This window comes from Saccostrea echinata, unplaced genomic scaffold, assembly GCF_033153115.1.
Source record: "Saccostrea echinata isolate AGI-Se365-2 ecotype Australia unplaced genomic scaffold, CSIRO_AGI_Sech_v1 ptg000015l, whole genome shotgun sequence".
Taxonomy (NCBI): Eukaryota; Metazoa; Mollusca; class Bivalvia; order Ostreida; family Ostreidae; genus Saccostrea; species Saccostrea echinata.
Window position 1 is genome coordinate 3,302,155 of NW_026889764.1, and position 11,462 is coordinate 3,313,616.

At 31.1% G+C, this 11,462-nt stretch overlaps 1 protein-coding gene across 1 annotated transcript; it reads left to right on the plus strand.

The window, feature by feature from the left end:
• The first annotated feature begins 5,745 nt into the window (after positions 1-5,745).
• LOC133187942 (uncharacterized) lies at positions 5,746-10,829 on the plus strand. Its single transcript, XM_061323338.1, has 6 exons — positions 5,746-5,751; positions 7,296-7,365; positions 7,622-7,848; positions 8,799-8,946; positions 10,014-10,169; positions 10,460-10,829. The coding sequence occupies exons 1-6, from the start codon at positions 5,746-5,748 to the stop codon at positions 10,690-10,692; spliced, it is 840 nt and encodes a 279-aa protein (XP_061179322.1). The 3' UTR covers positions 10,693-10,829.
• Positions 10,830-11,462: the final 633 nt, after the last annotated feature.

The window sequence follows — 11,462 nt, forward strand, 5'->3', positions numbered from 1 at the left end:
TTAATGATAAACTATCTTAATAACTCTATAAAGTAATATCCAGGTTAACAACAGATTGTTAACTCAAAAGTTTATAGAATCATTGATCGATGGTATGCTATTCTTTCCTATACAGTTCTGTATTTGACAAGGAAGTTACAATAATGGCATATAAAATAATTAATATAACTCTGTGTTTCTTCCTCCTGCATATTGTTAATTAACTAAACATGTGTCCTTGATTACAGTGTCATAGAAATGTTTTACATCATTAAGCAACATAACCACATAGATGTATGTAGTCCCAAAGTGGTGAGCTTTGGGTACCACATGGTTTTCTGAATGACCAATTTTTAGAACAATACACTAGAAATATCTATACTGTTAATATTTTTCTTCTTGTATTGCTAACAGATTTTTTTTCAAATTGTGTGAATATTGCCTCTGAGCAGCAACCATTTTAATAATTGAAGATATATCATGTTGTGTGGAAATAATATCATTAAAAAGTAGAAACACGTGGTCATATTTTTTTAACAATAGATGTAGATTACAGGAATATACGACAATTCTTTATCAAATAAGGTCATGTACCTAGCCCTATTAGGGTAGTGCAATGGTTAAAGCTGCACTTGATGATACCAAAAATCAGTAGGTTTTTTCCTTTCAGTTGATTTTGCAATAAAACAGCTATTTTACACTTACGCGTATATATTTAATGGTGTAGATAAAACTCTCATGTTAGATTTAATGATCCATTATGCACGTTTTAATGCGCCCCCCCCCCCCCCACCTTTTGAATTAAAAAACACACCTTTCCTGTCCCCGAATTATTTTATAATCAGTGTGATATTACATCCGAAATGTATATTTTATGATACACACAGACTTACACAATATTTATTTATATCTTTATATATCTGATATTTACAAAATTATAAATTTTCACGAGTTGGTAATCACGTCGTCGTTATCACACGTTTGTTATCATTGATATAACTTTAAGTATTGAGTGTAATCTACCTCGGGATGTACATTGCAAAGGTAAGACAGAGTCAAATAAAGGGCACTTTTAATTCTTTTATTGTTCATAATATACGAAGTGGGAAGGTATAATTGTTTGACATTTCCAAATAAACTGAACGAGATTTGTTTCATTCATACTGAGGAAACAGCCTTTGAAATGTACATGAGCTTTCACATAAATATTTTTGGAAAAAAAAAGTATGATAATGAAACATGTACATAGGCAATGGTTCCTGTAATTCTGTAATTAATTTTTAACCCATAGTGTAATAATAACACAAGGTATCTAACTTAGATGGAGTACCCCCTCCCTAGAATAGTAAGTCATTTACACTTCCAGAGAAAATGCACTGGTAAAATGTTTCTTACCATTCCCTTCTACAATAACTGGAGGAAGCGCAGGGAAATGATTTTTTCACTGCTTTATAACAATTTCGACAGTTAATCACACGCTTATAGCAGGAGGAAATAGTTTGTTCAATGTATCGTAGTTAGTTTAGGAGCGGAAGTAGATATAAACCCCCCTTTTTGTAAAAAAGTTTTTAAAAAATACCAATTTCATCAATCGACGTCTTCTTTTTACATGTTGACAACTTTATTTTGGACCTTTGTACATATTGTGCTTGGGGTGCTACGTTTCCATTTCCAAGAGGAATAAAATAAGCGAATGTGCAAATTTTACTAATAATTAAAGTTATCACAGCATTATTCTTAAAATAGCTTTTCACACTTTATGTATGAACCTAACATTTCATACAAAATGTTGTATTCAGAAAAAACCCACTAAAATATATTGATGATTTAAACCATGAAATATGTGGAGATAACGAACAGTATTCGAGCTCAAAAGTCCATTAAACATTACAAAATAAGAGCAGAGCAAACACAGACGTCTAAGACATCAGAGGTGGGATCAGGTGCCATGGAGGAGTGAGTATCCCCTGCCGACCGGTCACACCCGCCGTGTGCTCCTTGTCATGATCGGGAAATAGCAGAAAAACCCGCAGAAAATTCAATGTGTAAATAATGGCCTAACAATAAGTATGAAAAAAGTCAATCAGCATTTGACTTCATGGTAGATAAATTGTAATCAGGTTTAGTAAAATGTGAAATCTTGGAAAGTACCACTTTCACATCATATATTTGAACAATACCATATTCATTGACCTTTTCCCACTACATGTAACCAGGTTTATTATTGCTGCATACAGTACCCGCATCGTTATTCTTTACAATTCTATCGTGTCCTATCGTGCGTTTATCCTATCGTATCGTGCGTGTATCCTGTCGTATCGTGCGTGTATCCTATCGTATCCTATCGTATCGTGTTTTCCGTTTATCAGGTTTTGCATTTTCTATCGTGTTTTCCGTTTATCGGGTTTTGCGTTTATCGTGAAGATCGTTTATCAGGTTCTATCGTGTATCGTGTTTTGCGTTTATCGTGTGCATTCGGAAACCCCCGCTTTTTATCTTTACCTTGAAAAGAAACACCCGAGAGATCTCGAGTTCATCTTTCGTTTTGTTAATTTATTTAGGATTAATCTAACTGTTGAACAAAAAGAGAAAATAATACTCTAACTCTGGTATATTTTTAAAAGAAAATAAATAAATAAATAAACGTCAAGTACCTGCACCAAGCAGAGAGCACAAATCGAAAGTCAAATTCTATTTTTGTACATGAAATAATCGATCTACTATTTTAGTCATTCGTTATTTTTTTTTTTAATTTGTCGATATGTAAGAAATATTTTTGTCAAAGATAGAAATATTATAATCCCTTTACACAGTCAGAGTCACAAAAGCGAGACCTTTATTAACTTTGTTTTGATAATTATAGAATCATAAAACATTAGGTATGTGTGCAAAAAATAAATTATGAATAAAAAATATCAGTATCTTTATTAAGGCTATCCTTTTTATCAATAACGGAAACATAAATTTTGTCTATGCGCACAAGTTTTGTTGTTCCTTTGTATTATTATTTTTCTCTGATAAGTATATATTATAATATAGATGTTTGCCATTCATATTTAACTACTGCATTTAGAAGATGTAAAAAATAAATAAATAAATAAACAAAACCACACAAATTTTTATTATACATCTTACCTACTTCGGCGAGGAGATGAAGTAATAATATATACCGTAACTTAGTGACAGGTGGAAGCGCTACCATGACAAGAGAACTGACCTACCTGCCTAATCAGTACACTGTCTTCTTGTCAAGTCAAGACCCCCCCCCCTTTCCCCTACATGACCGGCCCGTGTGTATTCAACGTAGACATACCTGAACTCTAGCTCTCACCTGGTGTCAAGTATTTACCTTGAACCATACTGGGTTTCAATGAAATGCATCTACTTATTTTCTGGATATTGTTCATAATTTTTATGAACAACACTTAATTAACAATTAAAGATTTTATACTAAGAAAACTGGTAAATGTACACTTCCGTTACAGATTAAAAATTGAATAATTGAATCAAATAAAATATAGGCGAAGTTTGTCCTCCAAACTCCGTTGATTTAGTTCATTTGTATATTTTTATGTAATTTTTATAGGTTTACAGTCATAAACATGATTGGTGTGATCAAATAAAAAAAAATGCGCTTGCGGTACTTCTGGATCTTGGGGTTTTCTGTGTTGTCTGTCGTTGTTACATGTAAAGGCGTCTCAAAGATACATGAAAAAAAAATCGCCCGGTTCTGCTGTGATACACAAGACTGGTACATGTATATACCTTGTATTTAATTTTATTCGTGTTTATCGATTGCATATAATACGTGACTATATTGAAGAAGTCAAAATATATTTTTATTTTATTTTATTTTATTTTTTTTTTTTTTTTTTTATTTTTTTTTTTTTTTGGCTTTTTGAATCGGATTTTTTTTGGAGGGGGGTATGGACCCCCCCCCCCCTTCCCCGCTGACTGTGCCTCAAATGGGTTTATTAATAAGACTTTCATAATTTACAAAGTTCTGTCAAATTTTGCCGATGTCGTCCTATATAAGATAAGTTTTGTAACAATTATTACAAAGTCTTATAGCAATAATTGACAATTATTCAATCCGAAAATCCACTTGTCAAATTGTGGAAATTGATTTATTATTTATTTTTTGTGTGTGTTCTAATATGTTGTAAACAAGTGTACGTAACCATTCAATGTTATTTAATACAAAGTTTAAGTACCCAATAAATATATTCATATACATTGTAAGCTTAGTTTACACGTATCTATAGTAGATACAAATTCTGTTATTGTAAATGCTTATAACACAAGCACGCTATGAAAGCAATATCATTTCTTTGGGGGTGGCCGGGGGGAGGGGGGTGGGGTCTAAAAAGAAATGTTTTGAAAAGCAAACAAAAATGGCTAAAGACATTATTATTGTCGATGGGCAATATTATATAACCATTATATTACTACTGTATACTACACATGCTGGTACACTGTAAAATTTTTTTTATTTGTACGACTGCATGCTCCTTTCTAGCTTAATCTTACAAGCCTATAAAAATACCCAAATAAATACAAAAGAATGGAAATGCGATATTTTTTCGGATAATAGATGATGACAGATCTAGTGACGTTTATTAATTTTATTTAATTCGATTTTTTTCGCAGGTCTCCTTCCTCATATATGCATATACAATGTATGTACTTGGAATATATATGTAAATAATTTCTATTTGCACGGAATATGTGTGACATATATATTTATGTATAGGAGAGATTAATTATTCACAGTCCAGTGCACGGTCTGTCTCAATGCAACTAGCAATTTCAGCAATTTTAAAACGTGAAAAAAATTAATTAATTTATATAAAATATAAATCAAATTCGTAAAAATTTGGAGGAGAAAGCATTAACCTTAAAATAATTATAACAATAATTTTTCAATCTCTCCCCCCCCCAAAAAAAAAATTATGACTAGTAATTTTTTTTTTTTTTTTTTTTTTTTTTTTTTTTTTGTAAGATTTGAATTATTAAATACAAACTATTAAAGGCGATTTTGGATATTTCGCAGACTTCTAGCAAAAGATATTGAATCCAAATATTTCATTTTTTACGTGTTTTTCCGTAAAAATAATCAACGTTTTTTATGAATTTCGTAAGGTTTTATTTGTTAAAATAATGAATATATCTATAGTGTTTTGTGAATTTATTGCACTTGGGTGTAAAACTTGGCTTGTCTACGGACTCAAAATTCAAATTCAACGATTCGAAGGAATTTCGACATTTGTATAATTACACAAAAAAATCGCCTAATTTCCATCATGGAGTGGAATTATTCTTAAAATAATTACAGTTTGAATTTGATGACGATCAATTTTATTGACAAAAACACCATATCCTTTACAAAGCATAATTACTTCAAATGTTTTATCATGATAAATTTAAAATGTTAATATATCATTTCGATTTGCTGCTTTGTAAGTAATTAAAATTATCATACTATAGTATATCAAAAAGAAAACTTTTCGTCTTGTCAAAAAACATTTCGCATTTTGAAACAATCCTATCAGGTTTTGCATTTATCCTATCGTGAAGATCGTTTATCAGGTCTATCGTGTTTTGCATTTATCGTATTTTGCGTTTATCGTGTTTTGCGTTTATCGTGTTTTGCGTTTATCCTATCGTGCGAGTATCCTGTTCTATCGTGCGTGTATCCTATCGTATCGTGCGTTTATCCTATCGTGCGTGTATCCTATCGTATCGTGTATCCTGTAAAGAATAACGATGCGGGTACTGTACAAATTGTGCTTCGGGTTCTTTGCCATGATGCTCTCTTTGGTGAATATTGCACATTTTACCGATAAATTTATTAGCACAACTTACTTATAGTCTTTCGATATACATGTATAGATATATTCAAAACATACAGTCATATCAATTGCTTTACCATTATTTCCATGCCAATTCACATTAAAGTGTTTTCCCTTACATTTGGTTCGATACCATGTGACGTTCTAGAAACTTCCATCAAGACTAAGATCGATTTGCACATTTTATTTTGTAATCAGTCACCACAGCTTATTTCTTTTATACCATTAAAAAAGTTTGATTGTAAAATTTGCTAATGACGTTTTGTCAAATAATTAAACGATTGCTTGTTGTCAGTTTCATTCAAAGTTGCTCAGTAACTTAGATCCGCCAACCTTCACCACCACCGTGATATCTTTTTTTTCTGTTTCACAACTGTTTATCGAAAACGAAAGTAGGTTTTTAATTAAATTCACGATAATCATTATGAAATCTAGATATTAGTTACGGACATCATCTCATATCTAGTGTAATATAAGATGAATAATTATGAACTCTTGAACAGGAGTTTCGGAGTTTATTTACAAAATTTATTAATTTATAATTATAGATTTATCTTTATTACATTTTCAACAGTGAGATACTGTAATTTGTTTACTGAATAAAAGTGATATTCTGACACAATGTGAAAGGGTATCAAAATGGTATTCTCACAGTGTGAGAATACCAAAAGTGCGGCAAAACTTACGATTTTCCTTCCCTTCACGAAGAGTGTTTTTTAAAAAAAAAAAAAAATACCTCGCCTGTTATAAGATAAAGTTAATGAGTCATTCTGACAGAGAATAGTTATACTGCCAAAGTTTTTCCAAATATATCGTTAAAAATTCATGTTTACAACATTTTTCTTATAGCTATGACGTCTCAACCGCTCAATTATGACGTCATAACTTATGACACTGTGTGACGAAAAGACAGGGGCAAAGGAAAAATCTAAGAAAATGTAATAAACAGAAAATTCAATGTTTTGTAGATGAATATGGAATTTATTTCACTCGTGAGACAGGATTTTTTGATATTTTCACTCGTGCTTCGCACTCGTGAAAATATCAAAAAATCCTGTCCCACTCGTGAAATAAATTCATATTCATCTACAAAACATTAAATATCCTCTATATACACGACTATATATTACATGACTGTCTTTATAGTAATTCTTTTATTTCCGTAGACAGCGTTAATGACTGCGATTCTTTGGAGGGGGTTTTCTATGTAATTCGGAGTAGATACCCTGTGATATTATTATACTTTGTGTTTAAAAATGTATTACAGAAACAAGTGCCTGTGTAATAAAATTAGGCTTTTTTGCTCATTTTATATTCAAGCACATATTCATGATAGATTTTTTTGATGTTTTTTAGAAACGACACATTTTTCTTTAAATGGCAGCATGCCTCTAGTGAGAGACACTTCTTGATTAAGAATGATACTTTAAAAACAAAAATATATATGTCATACATTTTTTTCAGATGAATTTCCGCTTCGAGATTCTTTTGGTGTTTGTTACGATACCTTCCATCAGAGGATACACTTCAACTTGTGAGAAAATTAGAAATACAGTTGAACTTCGGTATCTCGAACACAGATATCTGGAATACCATGGATATGTCAAAGTTCTTTGGAAGTCCCAACCCCTTATTCTTTAAGTATTTTACCCTGGATATCTCGAATCACCGGATATCTCTTTTTTTCCTCGGTCCCATTGAGTTCGAGATAACGAGGTTTGACTATAGTATTATTTTAGATGTTTTTAAATATCAATGATTCTAATGCTTGCATCTTTTTATATTTGTAGTATACTTTGATAGCACGTGTTCTGGATACAACACAAACACTATTTTTGAAGACGATACTTATTACGTCACATGGAGCGGAAGCAAATTATCGTCATATTGTTCCTACCAGTTCACTCCATTCGACACAGATTACAAAGTGTGCGTTGAGGCTCAAAGCTTTTATATCGAAGATTGTTCTGTTAAGCTTCAGTATTACGGAGGGCTTATAGCAACAGAACTTGACGAAGTAAGTGTTTCATTTTAAGAGAAAAAAAATTCTTATTCAAAGGTCATTATTCAATCAAATGTCTTACAACTCTCAAAATTAAAAATATTCTGTGTCTAATTAAGATCCACCAAATTTTAGAAGTACATGTACTAGTAATAAATTATTGCAATTTGAAACTTTCAGTAAACATTTCCGAAAAAAAAAATTATGGAAGAAAAATTTCTTTTCAATTGTTTTGAATATGTTATCAAATTACTGTATGTATGTATATCCTCATAATCAGCAGGTTTTAACTTGCATATTCTTGTAAAACATGTTTTTATCATTTATTTGCATTCATAAACAATACATTTCTCTTTTAAGAAATCTCTAAACTTTCAAACTAGAGTCAAGGTCTATTTATAGTGTACTGTTATGCAGTTTGAGAGATCTCCCCTTAGATGTAATAAAAATAAATGGCGATCTACTGTTAATTACATAACTTGTAATAGAGTTGTTAAGTAATCTTAACATTAATTAAATACATTAATTTACATGTATTTTCCCAATGTTAATAGACACAGTAATTTTTGTTCATTGATACTTCTTTGAACATTTTTTTCCTGGGGAAATATGGTAGGTAGCACATGCTGAAAAATTGCTAGATACACTTACTGGTAATATGTATATCTTTTTATGATATAATATTCTCAAAGTCCAAAAAATGTATATCTTTTTAATGATATAATATTCTCAAAGTCCATAAACATTTTTCATTACTGATTAGAGCTTTGTTTAATTTTTTTTAATCCTAATTTTTTGTGTTTATGACAAACTTAAAATTCACAATGTGGAAAATGCATGTAAAATTGAAATAAAAATTGCAGACAGTTAATGGTCAAACTACACTCGTATGTTATTTCATTTTTAAAAGAAACGACATATACAGCAATCAGAATACATGAATTCACATCTTTATTTGATTATAGACATACAGCTGCTATGATTCCAAACCTCAAAAATTCTGTGGCGATACGTATGGTGACGTCAAGATCAAATTAACAGCACCATCAAAAACAAGCGGCATTTATTCTGGATATTTTACACTTAAAGTGACGACTCAGAACCCATATGAAGGTGAGAGAGATAGTCTAACATCTAAGAAATAATTCGAAACAAGCATGATTGATTGAAATTATTTCCTAATTAAGATTAATTAAAACATGATAGGAATGTAAATCAGGTTATGACATACACATCACAACTCTAATGTTCCTTTTCCATTTATAGAAAAATTATCTTGATCTTAAAAGTATGATTTTGTGTGATAAATATTATCTTCTTACACTTTCATCAACACTATGTATAAATATCTTACAAAGTCACAAACAATTTGCTCCCAGTTCAAGGACGGGGCAGACATGGTGGCCAGTGTGTCAGAATGTTCTACAAACCCTTTTCAATACTATACTACAAGCAGACAAAAAATTTAGCCAATAATCGATTCATTAAGTTTTCTGAAGGTAGAACAATATTGGACAACATCATTTGTCAACTACACCTAATTAAAATTTGATAGACAATTCATTCTATCAAAGTGATCATTGAGGTATAGGATCTTCCATGGTTTGTGGTTTGATATGATTTTTATCCAAAGAGTTGTGTGTTTTCTATCCCCGAGCCTTGGCAAGGGGATGGAAAACAAACCTCCAGATGGGTAAAAATCTTTCGCAACCGCAAACCAGTGGGAGTTTCTTTTTTATCACATGTTTAACACATAGCTCATACGTATTTAACACTTCATTTGGCTTCAATTTTACGCAAAAACATTGTGACGTCACATCTGTTGATATGAAAACGATATCATATGAGATATATTTACTGTATAAAGGAGTAACCATGTGATAAAATGTTTTATTGGATATTTTCAATGTTTAACTGGTATATATAATGGAATACGATAACAGCAAATCACAAGAATCAACTGAAATTGCTTCTTCCCTTTATTGCGCTGTTCTGCACATATATTTCCTCTATGAATATCTGTGTTTCCTCTGTTTAATCAAGAATTTTCTATAATCTTGTTTATAATAAATATGTTGTACTGTATCTTATCTTTTATTCCACAATTGGTATCGTGGTGGGCTCTGTGGTCGGTAGTATTGTGTTACACAGTATACTGTATCTTAATTTTTATTCCACAGTTGGTATCGTGGTGGGCTCAGTGGTCGGTAGTATTGTATTTGCTATTGTTGTCATCACCGTGATAATCATCATTTGTCGACGTCGTCGTTATCACCCACATGGAGTTATTATTGGAACTGGAGGTCATCAACAGGTTGTGACGGCAACAGCGACAGGTGAAATGAAATATTTTAATTTCAATTTGAATAATTAAGAAACCTCAGGCACTTGAAAAGTTAAATAAATTGTGAAAAACACGGAAAGCAAAATTATTGCTCTCCCTTTTTTTTTTTTTTTTTTTTTTTTTTTTTTTTTTTTTTTTTTTTTTTGTCAATAGATTCCCTTTAATGAATTTATGTTCTTATTATTCAACATAATTATGTGTTTTATGATGCTCATTTCATTCAAAGCATATCTCTGAACGTATAAAAAAAATATATCATTACTTTCGCCATCATTCTTTCAGGGTACGCCAATCCAAATTATCAAGCCCCTCCACCCTATACTGGATACGGAAATCCAGCCACTGGAAACATAATGAATTCCTATCCACCTCAGAGTGGATATGGCACGACACCGTACCCTGGTACCGGAACTGGTCAGAGCAATCCATATCAAGCTGGAACAGGATACAATGGAACAGGATATCCGGTTGAACAGACAACCTCTGAGAAAGCCCCGCCATATCCAGGGAATTAAACCATGACGATTGTATACTGTTCAGTTGTGAAATAAGAACATACTTGTACATTGATTTGTGCTATTTTATCATAATAATTAATTTGAATATTTTGTTTCGTTTTATTCATTTCATTGCAAATTTATGCCTATCTTGTTATCCCCACTTCCAATTAAAATATCATTTGTTCATTTTTTTGCATGAAAATATAATACTACATAAGGTCTTTCAAGTAGCAAAATTGTAAAATTGAGATAAAAAATTTCCCTGAATAAATATTGGCTAACTCGAATTTCCTCCAATTTTCTTTGGAATTGAAGGAACATTCGTTATGTTTTATGCTTCTTAAATTTAATTTTTTCTTATTTTCACATATGTTAAAGACCTCACATACTGATACAAAATGAAACCAAAACAAAATAAAAAATATAGTAAAATAAGAGAGAAAACCCGTTTTATTGATTTCATTTTACTCCAAACTGCTTATAGACTGAAAGCTTATAAAGACTAACAAGATCGTGGTTTGTTTAAAAAAGTCTTATTTACCTAATATACTCTAAAACTCCAGTTCCTAATTATAAATTTCATTCACTTTAGAACCCCCTTCAAGACTTTTATTGTTTAAAATTGTGAACTAGAGTCATTATTTTGTAGTTGTGTGTACAATCAGAATGTTTTTTAACAAAATAATTTTGCAAATGACCAATGACAAGGTGAGTAAATTTACGAGTTCCATTTTTATTGAAAAAGCAGCTGTTAATGATATAAAAAAGCCTGGACTTTGATTTAT

What these genes read in the sequence shown, in the direction of transcription:
- LOC133187942 (XM_061323338.1), top strand. An exon ending in CAGAGGATACACTTCAACTT is followed by an intron (nt 7,366 to 7,621) that starts GTGAGAAAATTA and finishes TTATATTTGTAG; the next exon opens with TATACTTTGATAGCACGTGT. An exon ending in TAGCAACAGAACTTGACGAA is followed by an intron (nt 7,849 to 8,798) that starts GTAAGTGTTTCA and finishes ATTTGATTATAG; the next exon opens with ACATACAGCTGCTATGATTC.